This window comes from Petromyzon marinus, chromosome 13, assembly GCF_048934315.1.
Source record: "Petromyzon marinus isolate PM22_M1 ecotype Great Lakes invasive population chromosome 13, UKy_Petmar_22M1.pri1.0, whole genome shotgun sequence".
NCBI lineage: Eukaryota > Metazoa > Chordata > Hyperoartia > Petromyzontiformes > Petromyzontidae > Petromyzon > Petromyzon marinus.
Genome location: NC_133679.1, coordinates 14,153,772 through 14,179,655, shown reverse-complemented (window position 1 = coordinate 14,179,655; position 25,884 = coordinate 14,153,772). Strand labels below are relative to the sequence as shown.

The 25,884-nt window shown below is 51.8% G+C and overlaps 1 protein-coding gene across 1 annotated transcript in view; it reads right to left on the bottom strand.

Moving 5' to 3' along the window:
* The window catches only part of LOC116942076 (uncharacterized), a 63,776-nt gene that overhangs the window by 33,401 nt on the left and 4,491 nt on the right, over positions 1-25,884 (bottom strand). The window contains exon 2 of the mRNA XM_076066890.1: positions 24,551-24,652. Within this exon, the coding sequence (XP_075923005.1) occupies positions 24,551-24,652 (102 nt within the window). The remainder of the gene's footprint in view (positions 1-24,550; positions 24,653-25,884) is intronic.

Sequence of the window (25,884 nt, the reverse complement as noted above, 5' to 3'; positions counted from 1 at the left end):
CTCACAGACTCCTCACTCACTCACAGACTCCTCACTCACTCACTCACAGACTGACTCCTCACTCACTCACAGACTGACTCCTCACTCACTCACAGACTGACTCCTCACTCACTCACTCGCAGACTGACTCCTCACTCACTCACTCACAGACTGACTCCTCACTCACTCACTGACTGACTCCTCACTCACTCACTCACAGACTGACTCCTCAATCACTCACTCACAGACTGCCTCCTCACTCACTCACAGACTGACTCCTGACTCACTCACAGACTGACTCCTCACTCACTCACAGACTGACTCCTCACTCACTCACCAACTGACTTCTCACTCCCTCACAGACTGACTCCACACTCACTCACAGACTGACTCCTCACTCACTCACAGACTGACTCCTCACTCACTCACTCAAAGACTGACTCCTCACTCACTCACTCACAGACTCCTCACTCACTCACAGACTGACTCCTCACTCATTCACTCACAGACTGACTCCTCACCCACTCACTCACTCACTGACTCTTCACTCACTCACAGACTGACCACTCACTCACTCACAGCCTGACTTCTCGTTCACTCACTCACAGACTGACTGCTCACTCACTCACTCACAGACTGACTGCTCACTCACTCACTCACAGACTGACTTCTCACTCACTCACTCACAGACTGACTCCTCACTCACTCACTCAAGGACTGACTCCTCACTCACTCAATCACAGACTGACTCCTCACTCACTCACAGACTGACTTCTCACTCACTCACTCACAGACTGACTCCTCACTCACTCACTCAAGGACTGATGCCTCACTCACTCAATCACAGACTGACTCTTCACTCACTCACAGACTACTCACTCACTCACTCACATACTCCTCAATCACTCACTCACAGACTGACTCCTCACTCACTCACAGACTGACTCCTCACTCACTCACTCAGACTCCTCACTCACTCACTCACAGACTGACTCCTCACGCACTCACTCACTCACAGACTGACTCCTCACTCACTCACTCACAGACTCCTAACTCAATCACTCACAGACTGACTCCTCACTCACTCACTCACAGACTCCTCACTCACTCAATCACAGACTGACTCCTCACTCATTCCCAAACTCCTCACTCACTCACTCACAGACTCCTCACTCACTCACAGACTGACTCCTCACTCACTCACAGACTGACTCCTCACTCACTCAATCACAGACTGACTCCTCACTCATTCCCAAACTCCTCACTCACTCACTCACAGACTCCTCACTCACTCACAGACTCCTCACTCACTCACTCACAAACTGACTCCTCACTCACTCACAGACTGACTCCTCACTCACTCACAGACTGACTCCTCACTCACTCACAGACTGACTCCTCACTCACTCACAGACTGACTCCTCACTCACTCACTCACAGACTGACTCCTCACTCACTCACTCACAGACTGACTCCTCACTCACTCACTCACAGACTCCTCACTCACTCACTCACAGACTGACACTTCACTCACTCACTCACAGACTGACTCCTCACTCATTCACTCACAGACTGACTCCTCAATCACTCACTCACAGACTGACTCCTCACTCACTCACTCACAGACTGACTCCTCACTCACTCACTCACTCACAGACTGACTCCTCAATCACTCACTCAAAGACTGCCTCCTCACTCACTCACAGACTGACTCCTGACTCACTCACAGACTGACTCCTCACTCACTCACTCACAGACTGACTCCTCACTCACTCACCAACTGACTTCTCACTCCCTCACAGACTGACTCCACACTCACTCACAGACTGACTCCTCACTCACTCACAGACTGACTCCTCACTCACTCACTCAAAGACTGACTCCTCACTCACTCACTCACAGACTCTTCACTCACTCACAGACTGACTCCTCACTCACTCACTCACAGCCTGACTTCTCGTTCACTCACTCACAGACTGACTGCTCACTCACTCACTCACAGACTGACTGCTCACTCACTCACTCACAGACTGACTTCTCACTCACTCACTCACAGACTGACTCCTCACTCACTCACTCAAGGACTGACTCCTCACTCACTCAATCACAGACTGACTCCTCACTCACTCAAATACTGACTTCTCACTCACTCACTCACAGACTGACTCCTCACTCACTCACTCAAGGACTGACGCCTCACTCACTCAATCACAGACTGACTCTTCACTCACTCACAAACTACTCACTCACTCACTCACATACTCCTCAATAACTCACTCACAGACTGACTCCTCACTCACTCACAGACTGACTCCTCACTCACTCACAGACTGACTCCTCACTCACTCACTCACAGATTGACTCCTCACTCACTCACAGACTGAATTCTCACTCACTCACTCACAGACTGACTCCTCCCTCACAGACTGACTCCTCACTCACCAACTGAATTCTCACTCCCTCACAGACTGACTCCACACTCACTCACAGATTGACTCCTCACTCACTCAAAGACTGACTCCTCACTCACTCACTCACAGACTGACTCCTCACTCACTCACTCACATAGTGCTCACTCACTCACAGACTGACTCCTCACTCATTCACTCACAGACTGACTCCTCACCCACTCACTCACTCACTGACTCTTCACTCACTCACAGACTGACTCATCACTCACAGACTGACTTCTCGTTCACTCACTCACAGACTGACTGCTCACTCACTCACTCACAGACTGACTGCTTACTCACTCACTCACAGACTGGCTTCTCACTCACTCACTCACAGACTGACTCCTCACTCACTCACTCAAGGACTGACTCCTCACTCACTCAATCACAGACTGACTGCTCACTCACTCACAGACTCCTCACTCACTCACAGACTGACTCCTCACTCACTCACTCAAGGACTGACTCCTCACTCACTCAATCACAGACTGATTCTTCACTCACTCACAGACTCCTCACTCACTCACTCACAGACTCCTCAATCACTCACAGACTGACTCCTCACTCACTCACTCACAGACTGACTCCTCAATCACTCACTCACAGACTGACTCCTCACTCACTCACTCACAGACTGACTCCTCACTCACTCACTCACAGACTGACTCCTCAATCACTCACTCACAGACTGACTCCTTACTCACTCACTCACAGACTGCCTCCTCACTCACTCATTCACAGACTCCTCACTCACTCACTCACAGACTGACGCCTCACTCACTCACAGACTGACTCCTGACTCACTCACAGACTGACTCCTCACTCACTCACTCACAGACTGACTCATCACTCACTCACCAACTGACTTCTCACTCCCTCACAGATTGACTCCACACTCACTCACAGACTGACTCCTCACTCACTCACAGACTGACTCCTCACTCACTCACTCACAGACTGACTCCTCACTCACTCACTCACAGACTCCTCACTCACTCACAGACTGACTCCTCACTCACTCACTCACAGACTGACTCCTCACTCATTCACTCACAGACTGACTCCTCACCCACTCACTCACTCACTGACTCTTCACTCACTCACAGACTGACTCCTCACTCAGTCACTCACAGACTGACTTCTCGTTCACTCACTCACAGAGTGACTGCTCACTCACTCACTCACAGACTGACTGCTCACTCACTCACACACAGACTGACTCCTCACTCACTCACTCAAGGACTGACTCCTCACTCACTCAATCACAGACTGACTCCTCACTCACTCACAGACTCCTCACTCACTCACAGACTGACTTCTCACTCACTCACTCACAGACTGACTCCTCATTCACTCACTCAAGGACTGACTCCTCACTCACTCAATCACAGACTGACTCTTCAATCACACACAGACTCCTCACTCACTCACTCACAGACTCCTCAATCACTCACTCACAGACTGACTCCTCACTCACTCACAGACTGACTCCTGACTCACTCACAGACTGACTCCTCACTCATTCACTAACAGACCGACTCCTCACTCACTCACTCACAGACTCCTCACACACTCACTCACAGACTGACTCCTCACTCACTCGCAGATTGACTCCTCACTCACTCACTCATAGACTGACTCCTCACTAACTCACTCACAGACTGACTCCTCACTCACTCACTCACAGACTGACTCCTCACTCACTCACTCACAGACTGACTCCTCACTCACTCACCAACTGACTTCTCACTCACTCACAGAATGACTCCACACTCACTCACTCACAGACTGACTCCTCACTCACTCACACACTGACTCCTCACTCACTCACTCACAGACTCCTCACTCACTCACAGACTGACTCCTCACTCACTCACTCACAGACTGACTCCTCACCCACTCACTCACTCACTGACTCTTCACTCACTCATAGACTGACTCCTCACTCACTCACTCACTGACTCCTCACTCACAGACTGACTCCTCACTCACTCACTCACAGACTGACCCCTCACTCACTCACTCAAGGACTGACTCCTCACTCACTCACTCACAGACTGACTGCTCACTCACTCACTCACAGACTGACTGCTCACTCACTCACTCACAGACTGACTTCTCACTCACTCACTCACAGACTGACTCCTCACTCACTCACTCAAGGACTGACTCCTCACTCACTCAATCACAGACTGACTCCTCACTCACTCAAATACTGACTTCTCACTCACTCACTCACAGACTGACTCCTCACTCACTCACTCAAGGACTGACGCCTCACTCACTCAATCACAGACTGACTCTTCACTCACTCACAAACTACTCACTCACTCACTCACATACTCCTCAATAACTCACTCACAGACTGACTCCTCACTCACTCACAGACTGACTCCTCACTCACTCACAGACTGACTCCTCACTCACTCACTCACAGATTGACTCCTCACTCACTCACAGACTGAATTCTCACTCACTCCCTCACAGACTGACTCCTCACTCACTCACCAACTGAATTCTCACTCCCTCACAGACTGACTCCACACTCACTCACAGATTGACTCCTCACTCACTCAAAGACTGACTCCTCACTCACTCACAGACTGACTCCTCACTCACTCACTCACAGACTGACTCCTCACTCACTCACTCACATAGTCCTCACTCACTCACAGACTGACTCCTCACTCATTCACTCACAGACTGACTCCTCACCCACTCACTCACTCACTGACTCTTCACTCACTCACAGACTGACTCATCACTCACAGACTGACTTCTCGTTCACTCACTCACAGACTGACTGCTCACTCACTCACTCACAGACTGACTGCTTACTCACTCACTCACAGACTGGCTTCTCACTCACTCACTCACAGACTGACTCCTCACTCACTCACTCAAGGACTGACTCCTCACTCACTCAATCACAGACTGACTGCTCACTCACTCACAGACTCCTCACTCACTCACAGACTGACTCCTCACTCACTCACTCAAGGACTGACTCCTCACTCACTCAATCACAGACTGATTCTTCACTCACTCACAGACTCCTCACTCACTCACTCACAGACTCCTCAATCACTCACAGACTGACTCCTCACTCACTCACTCACAGACTGACTCCTCAATCACTCACTCACAGACTGACTCCTCACTCACTCACTCACAGACTGACTCCTCACTCACTCACTCACAGACTGACTCCTCAATCACTCACTCACAGACTGACTCCTTACTCACTCACTCACAGACTGCCTCCTCACTCACTCATTCACAGACTCCTCACTCACTCACTCACAGACTGACGCCTCACTCACTCACAGACTGACTCCTGACTCACTCACAGACTGACTCCTCACTCACTCACTCACAGACTGACTCATCACTCACTCACCAACTGACTTCTCACTCCCTCACAGATTGACTCCACACTCACTCACAGACTGACTCCTCACTCACTCACAGACTGACTCCTCACTCACTCACTCACAGACTGACTCCTCACTCACTCACTCACAGACTCCTCGCTCACTCACAGACTGACTCCTCACTCATTCACTCACAGACTGACTCCTCACCCACTCACTCACTCACTGACTCTTCACTCACTCACAGACTGACTCCTCACTCAGTCACTCACAGACTGACTTCTCGTTCACTCACTCACAGACTGACTGCTCACTCACTCACTCACAGACTGACTGCTCACTCACTCACACACAGACTGACTCCTCACTCACTCACTCAAGGACTGACTCCTCACTCACTCAATCACAGACTGACTCCTCACTCACTCACAGACTCCTCACTCACTCACAGACTGACTTCTCACTCACTCACTCACAGACTGACTCCTCATTCACTCACTCAAGGACTGACTCCTCACTCACTCAATCACAGACTGACTCTTCACTCACACACAGACTCCTCACTCACTCACTCACTCACAGACTCCTCACTCACTCACTCACAGACTGACTCCTCACTCACTCAATCACAGACTGACTCCTGACTCACTCACTCACAGACTCACTCCTCGTTCACTCACTCAAGGACTGACTCCTCACACACTCACTCAAGGATTGACTCCTCACTCACTCAATCACAGACTGATTCCTCACTCACTCACTCACAGACTGACTCCTTACTCACTCACTCACAGACTGACTCCTCACTCACTCACTCACAGATTGACTCCTCACTCACTCACAGACTGAATTCTCACTCACTCACTCACAGACTGACTCCTCACTCACAGACTGACTCCTCACTCATTCACTAACAGACCGACTCCTCACTCACTCACTCACAGACTCCTCATACACTCACTCACAGACTGACTCCTCACTCACTCACTCACAGACTGACTCTTCACTCACTCACTCACAGACTGATTCCTCTCTCACTCACTCACAGACTGACTCCTCACTCACTTACTCACAGACTGACTCCGCACTCAACCACTAACTCATAAACTGACTCCTCGCTCACTCACTCACTCACAGACTGACTCCTCAATCACTCACTCACAGACTGACTCCTCACTCACTCACTCACAGACTCCTCACTCACTCACTCACAGACTGACTCCTCGCTCACTCACTCAATCACAGACTGACACCTCGCTCACTCACTCACAGACTGACTCCTCACTCACTCACTCACAGACTGACTCCTCAATCACTCACTCACAGACTGACTCCTCACTCACTCACTCACAGACTCCTCACTCACTCACTTACAGACTGACTCCTCACTCACTCACTCACAGACTCCTCACTCACTCACTCACAGACTGACTCCTCACTCACTCAATCAGAGACTGACTCCTCACTCACTCACTCACAGACTCACTCCTCGTTCACTCACTCAAGGACTGACTCCTCACACACTCACTCAAGGATTGACTCCTCACTCACTCAATCACAGACTGACTCCTCACTCACTCACTCACAGACTGACTCCTTACTCACTCACTCACAGACTGACTCCTCACTCACTCACAGACTGACTCCACACTCACTCACTCACAGACTGACTCCTCACTCACTCACAGACTGACTCCTCACTCACTCACTCACAGACTCCTCACTCACTCACTCACAGACTCCTCACTCACTCACTCACAGACTGACTCCTCACTCACTCACAGACTGACTCCTCACTCACTCACTCAAAGACTGACTCCTCACTCACTCACTCACAGACTGACTCCTCGTTCACTCACTCGCTCACAGACTGACTCCTCAATCAATCACTCAAAGAATGACTCCTCACTCACTCACTCACAGACTGACTCCTCACTCACTCACTCACAGACTGACTCCTCACTCATTCACTCACAGACTGACTCCTCACTCATTCACTCACAGAATGACTCCTCACTCACTCACTCACAGACTGACTCCTCACTCACTCACTCACAGAATGACTCCTCACTCACTCACTCACAGACTGACTCCTCACTCACTCACTCACAGAATGACTCCTCACTCACTCACAGACTGACTCCTCACTCAATCACTCACGGACTGACTCCTCACTCACTCACTCATAGACTGACTCCTCACTCACTATATAGACTTCTCACTCACTCACTCGCAGACTGACTCCTCACTCACTCACTCACAGACTGACTCCTCACTCACTCACAGACTGAATCCTCGTTCACTCACTCACTCACAGACTGACTCCTCACTCACTCACTCACAGACTGACTCCTCACTCAATCACTCACAGAGTGACTCCTCACTCACTCACTCACAGACTGACTCCTCACTCAATCACTCACAGACTGACTCCTCACTCACTCACTCACAGACTGACTCCTTACTCACTCACTCACAGAGTGACTCCTCACTCATTCATTCACAGACTCCTCACTCACTCACTCACAGACTGACACCTCACTCACTCACTCAGAGACTGACTCCTCACTCACTCACAGACTGACTCCTCACTCACTCACAGACTAACTCCTCACTCACTCACTCACAGACTGACTCCTCACTCACTATACAGACTCCTCACTCACTCACTCACAGACTGACTCCTCACTCACTCACTCACAGACTGACTCCTTACTCACTCACTCACAGACTGACTCCTCACTCACTCACTCACAGACTGACTCCTCACTCACTCACTTACAGACTGACTCCTCACTCACTCACTCACAGACTCCTCACTCACTCACTCACAGACTGACTCCTCACTCACTCAATCAGAGACTGACTCCTCACTCACTCACTCACAGACTCACTCCTCGTTCACTCACTCAAGGACTGACTCCTCACACACTCACTCAAGGATTGACTCCTCACTCACTCAATCACAGACTGACTCCTCACTCACTCACTCACAGACTCCTCACTCACTCACTTACAGACTGACTCCTCACTCACTCACTCACAGACTCCTCACACACTCACTCAAGGATTGACTCCTCACTCACTCAATCACAGACTGACTCCTCACTCACTCACTCACAGACTGACTCCTTACTCACTCACTCACAGACTGACTCCTCACTCACTCACAGACTGACTCCACACTCACTCACTCACAGACTCCTCACTCACTCACAGACTGACTCCTCACTCACTCACTCAAGGACTGACTCCTCACTCACTCAATCACAGACTGATTCTTCACTCACTCACAGACTCCTCACTCACTCACTCACAGACTGACTCCTCACTCACTCACTCACAGACTGACTCCTCACTCATTCACTCACAGACTGACTCCTCACTCATTCACTCACAGAATGACTCCTCACTCACTCACTCACAGACTGACTCCTCACTCACTCACTCACAGAATGACTCCTCACTCACTCACTCACAGACTGACTCCTCACTCACTCACTCACAGAATGACTCCTCACTCACTCACTCACAGACTGACTCCTCACTCACTCACTCACAGAATGACTCCTCACTCACTCACAGACTGACTCCTCACTCAATCACTCACGGACTGACTCCTCACTCACTCACTCATAGACTGACTCCTCACTCACTATATAGACTTCTCACTCACTCACTCGCAGACTGACTCCTCACTCACTCACTCACAGACTGACTCCTCACTCACTCACAGACTGAATCCTCGTTCACTCACTCACTCACAGACTGACTCCTCACTCACTCACTCACAGACTGACTCCTCACTCAATCACTCACAGAGTGACTCCTCACTCACTCACTCACAGACTGACTCCTCACTCAATCACTCACAGACTGACTCCTCACTCACTCACTCACAGACTGACTCCTTACTCACTCACTCACAGAGTGACTCCTCACTCATTCATTCACAGACTCCTCACTCACTCACTCACAGACTGACACCTCACTCACTCACTCAGAGACTGACTCCTCACTCACTCACAGACTGACTCCTCACTCACTCACAGACTAACTCCTCACTCACTCACTCACAGACTGACTCCTCACTCACTATACAGACTCCTCACTCACTCACTCACAGACTGACTCCTCACTCACTCACTCACAGACTGACTCCTTACTCACTCACTCACAGACTGACTCCTCACTCACTCACTCACAGACTGACTCCTCACTCATTCACTTACAGACTGACTCCTCACTCACTCACTCACAGAGTGACTCCTCACTCACTCACTCACAGAATGACTCCTCACTCACTCACTCACAGAATGACTCCTCACTCACTCACAGACTGACTCCTCACTCACTCACTCACCCAGACACCTCACTCACTCACTCACAGACTGACTCCTCAATCACTCACTCACAGACTGACTCCTCACTCACTCACTCACAGACTCCTCACTCACTCACTCACAGACTGACTCCTCGCTCACTCACTCAATCACAGACTGACACCTCGCTCACTCACTCACAGACTGACTCCTCACTCACTCACTCACAGACTGACTCCTCAATCACTCACTCACAGACTGACTCCTCACTCACTCACTCACAGACTCCTCACTCACTCACTTACAGACTGACTCCTCACTCACTCACTCACAGACTCCTCACTCACTCACTCACAGACTGACTCCTCACTCACTCAATCAGAGACTGACTCCTCACTCACTCACTCACAGACTCACTCCTCGTTCACTCACTCAAGGACTGACTCCTCACACACTCACTCAAGGATTGACTCCTCACTCACTCAATCACAGACTGACTCCTCACTCACTCACTCACAGACTCCTCACTCACTCACTTACAGACTGACTCCTCACTCACTCACTCACAGACTCCTCACACACTCACTCAAGGATTGACTCCTCACTCACTCAATCACAGACTGACTCCTCACTCACTCACTCACAGACTGACTCCTTACTCACTCACTCACAGACTGACTCCTCACTCACTCACAGACTGACTCCACACTCACTCACTCACAGACTCCTCACTCACTCACAGACTGACTCCTCACTCACTCACTCACAGACTCCTCACTCACTCACTCACAGACTCCTCACTCACTTACAGACTGACTCCTCACTCACTCACAGACTGACTCCTCACTCACTCACTCAAAGACTGACTCCTCACTCACTCACTCACAGACTGACTCCTCGTTCACTCACTCGCTCACAGACTGACTCCTCAATCAATCACTCAAAGAATGACTCCTCACTCACTCACTCACAGACTGACTCCTCACTCACTCACTCACAGACTGACTCCTCACTCATTCACTCACAGACTGACTCCTCACTCATTCACTCACAGAATGACTCCTCACTCACTCACTCACAGACTGACTCCTCACTCACTCACTCACAGAATGACTCCTCACTCACTCACTCACAGACTGACTCCTCACTCACTCACTCACAGAATGACTCCTCACTCACTCACAGACTGACTCCTCACTCAATCACTCACGGACTGACTCCTCACTCACTCACTCATAGACTGACTCCTCACTCACTATATAGACTTCTCACTCACTCACTCGCAGACTGACTCCTCACTCACTCACTCACAGACTGACTCCTCACTCACTCACAGACTGAATCCTCGTTCACTCACTCACTCACAGACTGACTCCTCACTCACTCACTCACAGACTGACTCCTCACTCAATCACTCACAGAGTGACTGCTCACTCACTCACTCACAGACTGACTCCTCACTCAATCACTCACAGACTGACTCCTCACTCACTCACTCACAGACTGACTCCTTACTCACTCACTCACAGAGTGACTCCTCACTCATTCATTCACAGACTCCTCACTCACTCACTCACAGACTGACACCTCACTCACTCACTCAGAGACTGACTCCTCACTCACTCACAGACTGACTCCTCACTCACTCACAGACTAACTCCTCACTCACTCACTCACAGACTGACTACTCACTCACTCACTCACAGACTGACTGGATCGCTGACTGACTGATGCACCGGCAGGCAGTACGGGCAGTGAGATAGACAGGTAGATCAACAGGCAGTCAGACTGACAATCCGGCATTGCAGACAGGAAGACAGGCAGACAGATAGCTCGGTTGGCAGACAGTGAGACTAGACGGAGGGGCAAACATACAGACAAACCAGAAATGCAGACAGGAGCGAAGGCAGACAGGCCGACAGACTTAGAGGCAGGCAGATGAGGAGGCAGACAGACTGACAGGGAGACGAAGAGCCATGCTAATAGACATAGAGACAGACAGAGAAGCACACAGAGAGACGAGAAATCAGACAGAAAGCCAGATAGGCTGGCAAGACAGAGGCAGACAGGATGGGCTGATGAGGATGACTTACGTGGGCTCTGTGTCCCACGTGATGATCACAACCACTCTCCTCTTTATCACCATCATCAATCGCCATCATCATCACCACCACCATCATCATTAACGCAATAATCATCAGCACCATTAACGTCAGTCAAAATCATAATTATCATCACCAGAACCATCACAATCTGCCTCTCATCATCATCAAAAACAACTGCCGCCATTCGCTACTTCGTAGCAGTGACAGCACCACGGTACTCGTGCCAGGCTAGGTGCACCATCACCAGCTGCACCGTTTAACCAATCGGGGCCATCACCTGACAATGGGCTCGACAGCTGAAGCGTGCTATGACTCAGCCACGCCAACGCGAATTGTGATTATTAACACACGTGCCATTAGCCCTGCAATGAGTGATCTGGAAGGAGGATTAATATTGATAATTCCTCATCATCGTTACCATCATCCTTACTCAGCCACTCGCCAACGTGGTGTGTACACGCGTGTCTGCCTTCGCACATCCACAACAACGAGCATGAGCGCGGGGCAGATAAAACGCGGCCAGGTGGTGGTGCATCTGCCAGTCATCTCGGTCAGTCTATCCATGGCACCTGTCCCGTGACCTCCTGCACCTAGCCTGGCACACCAGTCTACCCATGACACCTGGGTCTGTCCCGTGACCTCCTGCACCTAGCCTGGCACAGCAGTCTACCCATGACACCTGGGTCTGTCCCGTGACCTCCTGCACCTAGCTTGGCACAGCAATCTACCCATGACACCTGGGTCTGTCCCGTGACCGCCTGCACCTAGCCTGGCACACCAGTCGACCCATGCACCTGGGTCTGTCCCGTGACCTCCTGCACCTAGCCTGGTACACCAGTCTACCCACGGCACCTGGGTCTGTCCCGTGACCTCCTGCACCTAGCCTGGCACACCAGTCTATCCATGGCACCTGGGTCTGTCCCGTGACCTCCTGCACCTAGCCTGGCACACCAGTCTACCCATGGCACCTGGGTCTGTCCCGTGACCTCCTGCACCTAGCCTGGCACACCAGTCTACCCACGGCACCTGGGTCTGTCCCGTGACCTCCTGCACCTAGCCTGGTACCCCAGTCTAATCATAGCACCAGGGTCTGTCCTGTGACCACTTGCACCTAGCCTGGCACAGCAGTCTACCCATGACACCTGGGTCTGTCCCGTGACCTCCTGCACCTAGCCTGGCACACCAGTCTACCCACGGCACCTGGGTCTGTCCCGTGACCTCCTGCACCTAGCCTGGCACACCAGTCTACTCATGGCACCTGGGTCTGTCCCGTGACCCCCTGCACCTAGCCTGGTACACCAGTCTACCCATGGCACCTGGGTCTGTCCCGTGACCTCCTGCACCTAGCCTGGCACAGCAGTCTACCCATGACACCTGGGTCTGTCCCGTGACCTCCTGCACCTAGCCTGGCACACCAGTCGACCCATGACACCTGGGTCTGTCCCGTGACCGCCTGCACCTAGCCTGGCACACCAGTCTACCCATGGCGCCTGGATCTGTCCCGTGACCGCCTGCACCTAGCCTGGCACACCAGTCTACCCACGGCACCTGCTGGGTCTGTCCCGTGACCGACTGCACCTAGCCTGGCACACCAGTCTACCCATGGCACCTGGGTCTGTCCCGTGACCTCCTGCACCTAGCCTGGCACACCAGTCTACCCATGGCGCCTGGGTCTGTCTCGTGACCTCCTGCACCTAGTCTGGCACACCAGTCTACTCATGGCACCTGGGTCTGTCCCGTGACCGCCTGCACCTAGCCTGGCACACCAGTATACCCATGGCACCTGGGTCTGTCCCGTGACCTCCTGCACCTAGCCTGGTAGACCAGTCTATCCATGGCACCTGGGTCTGTCCTGTGACCTCCTGCACCTAGCCTGGCACACCAGTCTACCCATGGCACCTGGGTCTGTCCTGTGACCTCCTGCACCTAGCCTGGCACACCAGTCTATCCATGGCACCTGGGTCTGTCCCGTGACCTCCTGCACCTAGCCTGGCACACCAGTCTACCCATGACACCTGGGTCTGTCCCGTGACCTCCTGCACCTAGCCTGGCACACCAGTCTACCCATGGCACCTGGGTCTGTCCTGTGACCTCCTGCACCTAGCCTGGCACACCAGTCTACCCATGGCACCTGGGTCTGTCCTGTGACCTCCTGCACCTAGCCTGGCACACCAGTCTACCCATGGCACCTGGGTCTGTCCCGTGACCTCCTGCTAGCAGCGAACCTTCCACGATTGCCGTGAAGGATGTCCTCAAAGTGCACCTAGCCTGGCACAAGCACCGTGGTAACGTTACCACCAATTAGGGGCATTTGTAAATGTCCATGTCCAGCACTTGGAAGGCTATCCACTGCTGGATGAGGGTCTCCCCACGCCGTGCAGATCGTTATTTGACCATACTTCACCTCGCTGGTCAGTTGCATAGAATGCGGGGAGCATAGATGTACAGTGAACCAGATATGTTGCTGTACTGCCCCGCTGACCACAGCGCTGACCACAGTGTATACCGTGACATGGTATAAAGTAACAGAGACAAAGATTCCCTGTGTAGCCTTGGGCAAGTGATGCAAGCGAGCAGTACCTATGCAGGCCGGCACGGCACACGAGGGGGTGGGTGGTCAGCACCAGGCCCGCCCGCCCGCCTTTGTCTCCCCGGTGCTGATGTTGACACACCGCACCAGGTACTCTTTTAAGGCTCAGCGGACCTAGGCGAGATGCTGCACCGGTTCTGCTCATCGTCACCGGTGTTGGCTATGAGCGGAGAATCGATCTCGGGTCGCCGATTTGGTAGCGCAGTGCGGTAACCACTGCGCCACCCCTCCCCGACACTGACGCAAAGGTCCCCCGTATAGCCTGTAACAGACTGTTGAGGCAAGTGCTGTTAGCGAGCACCTATGAAGGCCGGCAAGGCACACGAAAGGGGTGGGTGGCCAACACCACGCCCGGCCGCCTTTGTCTCCCCAGCGGCGATGTTTAAGCACCGCACCAGGTACTCATTTGAGGCTGAGTCGACGCAGGGGGCAGACCCATGACCGCTTCAGATAATCGTCACCGGCGTTGGCCGTGAGCGGGAATCGAACTTACACCCACCGACAACACATACATCGGATTGTGTACAAACGTCAGTCGACGCAAACGTGATCACGGAGCTGTTGCCCCTGCACGCGGCTTTATACGCGAATGTCCGAGTAGCATGAGGACGTTCAGTTCCAACATCATGCCGTGAGGGATCGTGATGGGGTGGGAACTGGGTTGACCATACTTCACCACCCTGGTAAAGTGCTGGTTGGTGAAGAGGTGTTTCCCCCGGAACGATTCAAGACAACCCATGTTTTAGCGTCAAAACCGTGACCAGCAATGGAACTCTGGCCGCCAGTCGCACAGGCGCAGTGTGCAAATCACAGCGCCACCGCTCTTCCCCCGCGGACGGCGGGTGCAGTAATTGAATGAATAACAAGAACGCACGCCAATCAGTACACCAGCCGACACATTAAGATTGCAATTAATAATAATGGTATCATTGCGGCGCAATATCACGCGTGATTATTAACGAGTGTAATTATTGTTACGCGGTCATACCAACATCCCTCACCTCCCCTACAAAACCCTACCACCCTCCGCTCCACTCCGACCTCGCATACCGGTTACCTGGCAGTAGATAGAGCCTGACGCTCCGGTCCCTGTTTGTTTGGGATCAGAATAAAGGAACAGGATGCGGATGGGATAGGAGACAATCTGAGAAAATTTGGGAGGATCGGGGAAAATATGAGAGGAGTATGGGGGGGGGGGAGGATCGGGTAGGAGGATCGGGAAGGAGGATCGAAGAGGAAGATCGGGTGGCAGGGAGCGGTGATGCGGCAAGTCGGGTCCTTGCGCAGCGCGATCTTTACAAAAACGGACGCAGGGATGAGCTAAGGACCGTACCACCCCGCAGTGCCAAGGAGGGGGGGGGGGAGGTGGTGGTGGTGGTGGCTGTGCGGGTGTTTAGACGAAGCCAAGTGAGATTTATTTTGGGGAGGGTGCAGGGGGCCCGGATGAGACGATGCGAATGTTGGGTGATTCGATTATGGAATCCGCAGACGGTCAAATATCTCAGCGAGCGGGCATTGCCACTTCCTTCGATGCCACATCTGTCCCTTACACGTAATAAATAATCAGAATCGTTTGCACATTCCATCAGCCTGACGGCCCTTCCTTCCGGGAGGGCACGATTTCAGCGGCACTGGTTCAACACAAGCAACAGCCTGGACCGGCTTCGACATTTAGTGTCTCATCAGCAGAGACGGGCTAGCTTGAATCACCGAACCTCCTCTCCGATCCTGGTGAACCTGCCAGTTGTTAACAGGCAAGGTTCCACTCTCTCCAGCGACACGCAACACAGATCCATCAGGGGCATGACCAGAGGGGAGGTGAGGAAGGAGGACTGCGATGTTACGCGACTCCATCATCATCATCAGCAGCAGCAGCCATGGTTAATCCACTGCTGGATGAACACCTCCCGGATCTGCCAACACTTTCACGGACCGTGCCATGTTGGGATTCACCGAGCGCCTGCACGCGAGCGATGCTAATCGCTCCGTCTCGAACTCCGCGTTTAGATTCCTTGGCTGCCACTCCGTTATTAGTCTCGACCATTGGACATCATCAAACTGAAGCCATAAGCTAAACATGTTTTTTTGGTGTTATTTTACCAGGTAAGGCCCGCTGAGGTGCGTAGCTCTTTCTCAGAAACGACCTGGTTGCAAATGATAGCCCAACGACGTGGCTGATCACGTGGACATTTACAGCAGACAAATACGATGACGTCTAAACGCGTGGCGATGTTGATTCTAAATGTCGAGTGGAAAAACGGAGAGACCCGGAGAAAAATCCACGCGACCACGGGAAGAGAGAGAGAGATAGAGAGACACCGCGAACTCCAAATATACAGCAGCAGGCGTCAGGGTCGGGATCGAAGCCACGACCTCCTGTAGAGCAGGCGAGGTAGTTAACATCCCGTCAGCACGGCGCCCCATCATCATCATCATCGTCGTCCCTTCCAAGCCCCGCTCACTTTTCTGAGCAGTTTGAGCGATGCGGCCAACTCGTGTACGCTCTCTAAAACTATCCGAGACAGAAGTTACAATTAACCAGAATTTTGTGGCGGTGGAAATTCCATATTCCTATGACGGGGGACGGGGGGCAGATTAGAGAGCTATAGGATGTTTAATTACTGGTGACTGTCTGCAAAGTGGTAGTCGTTTTATCGGCAGGCTAGTGTGATGGGCTGAGTCGACCACGTTTACGTGACCAATGCGCCTGTAATCATGTGCTTTGAAGTTGGGGCATTGTCCGAAACGTCGCCTATGATATATTTCCCATTTTAAAGCCACGCACGGTGTTGTTACCGAGCGAATGTGTAGAGTTGTTATGATTAACTGTGCTTGTGTACCACCGCTCAACGCAGCAGCAGCGGTAGCATCACCACCAACAAATCATTGGGCAGTGATTAATTATAGACACCATTAAGTGTGCCCCCTTCACCAATCCGTACCGACCAGTATGGTGAAGTATGGTCAAACAACCCCCCCACATGACCGCTATGGCGTGAGGGAGGCCTTCATCCAGCAGTGGATTGAGAACGCGGGCTGCGTGAGTGCGCTCCTATGTATATATGTGTGTGTTGTGTGTATGTGTGTTGTGTGTATGTGTGTTGTGTGTGTGTGTTGTGTGTATGTGTGTTGTGTGTGTATGTATGTTGTGTATGTATGTGTGTTCCTATGTATGTGTGTATGTATGTGTGTTGTGTGTATGTGTGTATGTATGTGTGTTCCTATGTATGTGTGTATGTATGTGTGTTGTGTGTATGTGTGTTGTGTGTATGTGTGTTGTGTGTGTGTTCCTATGTATGTGTGTTGTGTGTATGTTAAACTTCTTTCGCGCTGTACGTAGCCAACCGCGCTCATCGGAGGCGTGGAGTGATACAAGTGGCCGAATTAGGAGAGGGGTGGGGGTATGCGGGGGACGTAGAGGGGATGTGGGGGGGGTAGATGGGAGGTGGGGGGGGTAGGGGGGAGGTGGGGGGGTAGAGGGGAGGTGGGGGGGTAGAGGGGAGGTGGGGGGGGTAGAGGGGAGGTGGGGGGAGGAGGTGGGGAAGAAGGGGGGGGAGCGGGGGATGTGGGGGAGGGGGTCACTCTTGCTGCAGTGGCGTGGGGCTGAGTCGCCCCCACGTGGGCAAATATTGCAAATGCGGATGGCTCTCAAATCACCACCGCCACCACCGCCGCCAACCACCACGAGCCCAACAAGCAGCAGCAGCACGTAGCACAAGGGAGCTCTCGCATCACCGCCTACACCAGCACCGTCATCACAGCCGACGCCAACATAAAAAAAACAAGCGCAATACACAACACAGCATCATCATGGACATGACGGGGGGTATGGCGAGGAGGCGATGGTGAAGGGCCTGTTTACATCAGCCATGGTTAATCCACTGCTGGATGAAGGCCTCCATGAATCCACCATCGTGGTTACTGCATCGCGCTCTTATACGCGCTTCTGCGGCCGTCTGGAACTCTGTTCTACGATATTAGGAAGCCACTGAAACTATGCACTTTAAATCATGTAGCTAAAAAAAACACATATTTCTGTACAACTTTTTTTTTAATCTTCAGTGTATTGCCCTTCCCCCGCACATACAATTATCACGGTTGACTACGTACGGTGCGAAAGAAGTTCAACATACGTACAACGCCCACGATCATCATCAATCATCACCACCACCACTGCTACTGCAATGGTTGTCACACACCTTAATAACCATCCCAACCACCACCACCACCAACGCGAATGTTAACAACGTAGCCACCACCACCACGATCACTATTACCACTACCGCTTCCACACCCACGACTACCACCGGCACCACAAACAGTCAGATATTTAAAGGCGGGGTCCTGTATTAGACATGTGATCGCATTTAGACACTGCAGACATGAATCCACATTGTGTTGTGTTGACTCACACAGAGATCCATAGACTCGCGTAGAGACCGGGCAGACTCACACAGAGGTTCATCGACTAACATAGAGACCGGCAGACTCACACAGAGATCTATAGACTTACGTAGAGACCATCAGACTCACACAGAGATCCATAGACTCACGTAGAGACCAGCAGACTCACACAGAGATCCATAGACTCACATAGAGACCAGCAGACTCACACGGAGATCCATGGACTCACAAAGAGACCAGCAGACTCACACAGAGATCCATAGACTAACATAGAGACCAGCAGACTCACACAGAGATCCATAGACTCACAAAGAGACCAGCAGACTCACACAGAGGTTAATCGACTCACATAGAGACCAGCAGACACACAGAGATCTATAGACTTACGTAGAGACCAGCAGACTCACACAGACAGTCATAGACTCACACAGAGAGTCATAGACTCACGTAGAGACCAGCAGACTCACACAGAGATCCATCGACTCACAAAGAGACCAGCAGACTCACACAGAGATCCAAAGACTCACAAAGAGACCAGCAGACTCACACAGAGATCCATAGACTCACGTAGAGACCAGCAGACTCACACAGAGATTAATCGACTCACATAGAGACCAGCAGACTCACGCAGAGATCCATCGACTCATAAAGAGACCAGCAGACTCACACAGAGGGCCATAGACTCACAAAGAGACCAGCAGACTCACACAGAGATCCATAGACTCACATAGAGAGTAGCTGACCCACACATAGATCCATAGACTCACAAAGAGACCAGCAGACTCACACAAAGGGCCATAGACTCACAAAGAGACCAGCAGACTCACACAGATCCATCGACTCACAGAGAGACCAGCAGACTCACACAGATATCCATAGACTCACATAGAGACCAGCAGACTCACACAGAGATCAATCGACTTACGTAGAGACCAGCAGACTCACACAGAGATCCATAGACTCACAAAAAGACCAGCTGATTCACACAGCGAGCCATAGACTCACACAGAGACCAGCAGACCCACACAGAGATCCATAGACTCACATAGAGAACAGCAGCTTCACACAGAGCTCCATATGCTCACATAGAAAACAGCAGGCTCACACAGAGAGCCATAGACTCACAGTGACCAGCAAATTCACACAGAAATCCATAGTCTGACATTGCTATTCATGGATATTTGACTGCGTTGATAAAAAAAAATATTCCAAATATTGAGTAAATAACAGAATAATAACCCACAGAGTTTCAAACAACAGCAACAATAACAACACAGACGTGTATACAAATCACGCAGCCTCTGTGCATTATGCAAAATAAGTAATATTTTAAAATACATTTTTTTAAAACACGCTTTAATGAAATGTACCGTACGAGTAATGGAAGAACTCCACGACTCCAGGAAGTGGCCCCGAAGCTTGGCCACAATGTAAGGGCACCGTGGTGATTTACAGCCAACGTGAGTTGAGCGTGGACAATTAGAGCCAAGCCGAAACATACGATATAAAAAATAATGTAAAAAAATACGTAACTTTTTACTTTTTAATGATAGAATATAGTATTGTCATCAGTATGGCATAAGTATACCAAGTTTGCAGTCGATACCACATTGGGAAGTGGGTTAAAATGTAGTTACAAGATTTGAGGATACAACAACAGACAGAGTGAGTTAATAAAAAGCGTGTAATAATAATAAAACCATCAGCAGTTCCCGAGGAACTGCAATGTGGTTCATCTTGTCTGTGGTCGCCATAAACATAGAAGCGAGTAAATGTGACTTACTCTTTGGTTCTATTCGGTAAAGTCACGTAGGTAAAAATAAAATAACAAAAATCACGACGTTTCGGCCACAACACAAGTGGCTTTCATCAGGTGAAGGGACCGGCCTGTCCAGAGGACAGCGTTGTTTTATTTTTTACCTACGTGACTTTACCGAATAGAACCAAAGAGTATGGATCCTTGCAGTCACGAAAGCTTCAAATCTAAATGTGACTTGCCGGCAGCAGCGGTGATTGACGAACTGTGGACCGTGGTTTCGTTACGATCAGGACTCATCAGTTTGGTGTTCGTCACAGTGTCGTCACCGCTGCGCAGTCTGCCTCTGGGAGCCATAGGAAGCGTTAGCCACGTGGGGTCGCCATATCAACACATGGGGCTCAGTGTACGTGTGTATGTTGAACTGATGATGATGATAATTGGGTATGTTGATCTTCTTTCGCACCGTACGTAGCCAACCGCGCTAATCGAAGGTGCGGCGGAAGGACAACAAACTAAACACACAAAAATCAGTTCTGAAGAAATTCGTCTTTAATTCATCTGATGCCGGCGATAATCACGTCTGTAAATAACCGATAAAGTAAGGACGATCGTAATGTTGAGTTTGCAAGTAATCGCGCGCGGCGTTGCAGCTGCATCTCGCAACGCTGCTCGTGGGAGCAAACCGCAGGAAGCGCATAAACCCCACGCACGCGAGCGAGGGGGCAACGCTCGATCCCATCGTACAGAAGCGACGGGTTGAGATTGGTCCGCACTTGGCTGTACCGCCTTCTGCTGGCACAGCCAGAGTGCGGGCTCTTCCCCGACGCGACAGCCAAAGCGAGAGGGGAGTTTCGCAAGATATGTTGCGGTGATCCGTCAACCCTCGCTGCTGACTACTCCACACACGACGTAAGATCGTAGGCCACGTGCAGCGTAGCCACCGCCGCCACTTAACGAAAAAAAAAATCCCTTCCATTGTTTCTCTACAGCGTGCTCAGACGAGCTCACTATTACTCTTTGTTTTTTTTCGGTAAAGTCACGTAGGTAAAATAAAAAGAAAATAATATAATAATAAAATAAAACAACTCAATTAAATCACGACGTTTCGGAGGCAACACAAGCTTCCGTCTTCAGGTGGAATAGTCACAGCAAGATAGCTGCATCAAGTGAGGGGCTCTGAGACACCCGAGCTTATATATAAGCTTATATATTTTGCTGTGACTATTCCACCTGAAGACGAAAGCTTGTGTTGCCTCCGAAACGTCGTGATTTAATTTAGTCGTTTTATTTCATTATTATATTACTTTATTTTTATTTTACCTACGTGACTTTACCGAAAAAACCCAAGAGAATGAATCCTTTGCAGTCACAAAAGCCTCAAATCTAGAGCTCACTTTTGTTGGACGCTACGGTGCAATGCGAGGTTGGTTCGTCCAATACCCAATACCCACGGTAAACACGGGCGAGTCGGTCGACTGCACCGTCCGCTGGCACCGGCGTTCGTTAGGCATCATTCCGCCGGGGGATGCACTCTGATGAAATCAATGTTTGATGCGGAGCGAGGGGGCAATGCCAGCGAAACGCCGCGGAACATTTGCCCGCGTGAATAATTGAGATGGCATGCGGCTCAGGGCCCGGAGTCGCTTCTGCGTAAAAAAAGGAGTTGGGGGGAGGGATGCTGGAGGCGGGGTTGGGGGGCTGAGAGCGCATTCGTGAAGCTCAATTTGTCGGAAAAACGAACACGCTGTTCGGTACAGATACGCGATATACAACACCAAGAGGGAGAGAGGCGGTGGGAGGGAGAGAGAGAGAGAGTCGATCCATCGACTCGCTGCATCGGATCGCAGACTTTGCGAGCTCAGCTGGCGAGGCGCTCCCGTCGAGCTGAGCGCGGCTCTTTGACACCGCGGTTCACGTGACTCGCCGCGTCACTCACGCGTCACTCACGCGGCGAGTGGCCGGGAGCGGGAATCAAACCGATGGGGCGTCGGGGTTCGTAGCGCAGTGCGCTAACCACTGCGCCAGCGCTCCCCACACTCACCCTGGACAAAGATCCCCCGTATAGCCTCAACATAATTTGGGGGAAAGTGCTGTTACCGAGCACAAATGAAGGCCTGCACGGTGCACGAGGGGGGGGGGGTGGCCAACCCCACGCCCGGCCGCCTTTGTCTCCCCAGGGGCGATGTTTACACGCTGAACCAGGTACTCATTTGAGGCCGAGTCGGCCTAGGTGAGGCCCGGGACCGGTTCAGCTAATCATCACCGGTGTTGTTGGCCGTGAGCGGGAATCGAACTCGGGTCGCCGGGTTATGAGCGCAACGCGCTAACCACTGCGCCACCGCTCCCCACAATGGGTGGATGCATGGCAGTGCGCCATAGCGGCCTTGGCAGGCGCCAATCGCTCACAGCACTTGACCCGAGAGTGTGTTGAGGCTATACGGGGGATCTTTGTCTGAGTCACTCATCCCAGGGCTATCGAGGCTCAGGCCCTGCTTGGGTTGAGGTTGGGGGGTAACCCCGGGTGGTTTATTCGGCCAGAGGGCGTCGATACTTTTGCTGCACGTCGGCTGTAAATAGTTGATGATGTTGTTGTTCGTCCCGCAGAAGGGCAGGGGCTGGGGGGAAGAGGGTTGGTGGGCTGGGTTGGAGGAGGCTCGTGAAGGACGCCGCCACTGGGCAGTTGGAGGCAGTCGCCCTCCAACAACAACGGAGGGCGGACGCTGACAACAACGAGCGGAGGCACCGGGCGGATAAAATACGGCAAGTTGGCACAGTTGGGGGCACAGGTCGTGCATCGGCCAGTCATCTCAGTCAGTCAACCCATGGCATCTGGGTCTGTCCCGCGACCTCCTGCCAGCGGGCGTTCGACACTTCACGTGGCCTTAAAGTGCACATGGCCTGGCACAAGTGCCGTGGTAACGTCACCGCCACTTAGTGGCGAATCGGGGGTATTGTGGGCACGTGAGTGGTGACTCCGGTGGCAGGGAGAATGTGATCAGCAGTGCCGTCAATATCACGGCGCAGTGGTGGCGGTGGTGGCTGTGCTGCTGCACGTGGCGGCCCCTCTGATCCGGCACTGTTGTGGAGGCAGCAGCGAGAGTTGGTGGACCACACAGAGATGGGCTGTGAAACTCCTTTCCCACTTTGGTGGGCGTCGAGGAGGAGCCGTACCCCCTGGCTCTGCCAGGAGGTGGAACAGCAGAGTGTGTGGACAAATCTCCATCTGTTCCACACTCCCTTCCCGTGGGTGGGCATCCAAGAGGAGCCCGTGGCGTGGCTCTGCCAGGATAAGATGGTGCAGCACCTCCGATTGGCACGGTTGGCAAGGTGCGGTACGAAAGAAGTCCAGCATACACACGGCAAAAATGTGGACTCCACCTGCTGTCCGTATGGGATCGAGTGCTTTCCCCTCGCACGCACGCACGCACTCGCGGGTTTTCTGCGGGTACTCCGTTTTGTCCCCACGTCTAAGCGCTCATGAATTTGTCGATTCATGAGTGTGACTGGGCGCTCTTGTTTTTGGGGGTCCGGGGGGGGGCGGGGAAGGGGGAGGGGGTCACTGACCTTTGACATCGGAGGAGAACCGGGCCGAGTGTCGCGACACGAAGAGCTGCAGCTGCTGGTCGAGATGGCACGACGTGGAGTCGACGTCCCAGGCACGCACACCTGGGCACCACACCGTCAACATCATCATCATCATCACTCTCCACATCACCACTACACCCTCAACATCATCACCCTCAGCATCACCACACCAGCACCATCAACATTATCGCCATCACCATTATCACTCTCAACATCACCCTCGACATCACTCCCAACATCATCCTCAACATTATCACCCTTAACATCATCAACACGGTCAACACCGATACCATCACCATTAACAACATCATCATCACCAACACCATAACCAACATCATCACCAACATCATCGTCATAACCAACATCGTTGTTGTCACTCTGGTTAGGAATAGTGTCCATATCGACATTAGCGGAATCACCATTACCAACGCCAACATCATCACCAACATCATCGATTTCTCGGCATCGTCAAAACTGCAATCATCACCCTTGGCATGATCATCATCATTGCAACCTTCATTACCACTATTGGCATCATAGCATCACTATCATCACCATCATCACCAAAATCATCATAGCCAGCATCAACATCACCACCATCCCCCACCCGTGCCATGCCCCCCAGCCCGTGCCATGCCAAGCACCGCTTCATTTCCCATTCCTCCCCTCACGCTCCCCCCCCCCCCCCACAACGCGAGGCAGCGACACCACCCTCACTGCGGAGACCGAGCAAAGGGGGTGGGGGAGAGGAGGCGAGAGAGAGAAATGGAGAGAGAAAATAGAGGGAGGAGGTGAATAGAAATGAGCGAGCAGAGAGGGAGGGAGGAAGGGGAGAGATAAAGGCGAGGGGATATAGATGAGATAGTAGGAGAGAGCGGGAAGAGATAAGCGAGAGGGAACAGACAAAGGAGAAGCAAAGGAGATGGAGAAGAGACGAGATGAGATGTGAGAGAGACGACATGTAAGAGGAAGAGTAAGGCACTACGAGGAAGGAATCGGAGAGGAAAGAGCGGAGAGAGAGAGAAGATGAAGATAGTGAACAGACAAAGAAACGAGAGAGAGAAAAAAATGAAACATGAGAGTGACCATAGGGTAGAGAGAGGGGGGAGAGAGAGAGAAAAGGAAAGAAAGAGATGACGAGATATACAACGCGCGAGAGAATAAGAGACGGCAGAGCAACAGAGCAACAGAAATAGAGCAGAGAAAGAGAGAGAGGGGAGAGGGAAAGTGAAAGATAGGAAAAGTGAATATCATGCAGTGATGATCCTCAATGCGTCACACGGCGGCGAGAGGCAACTCCTCTCTTTCCATGC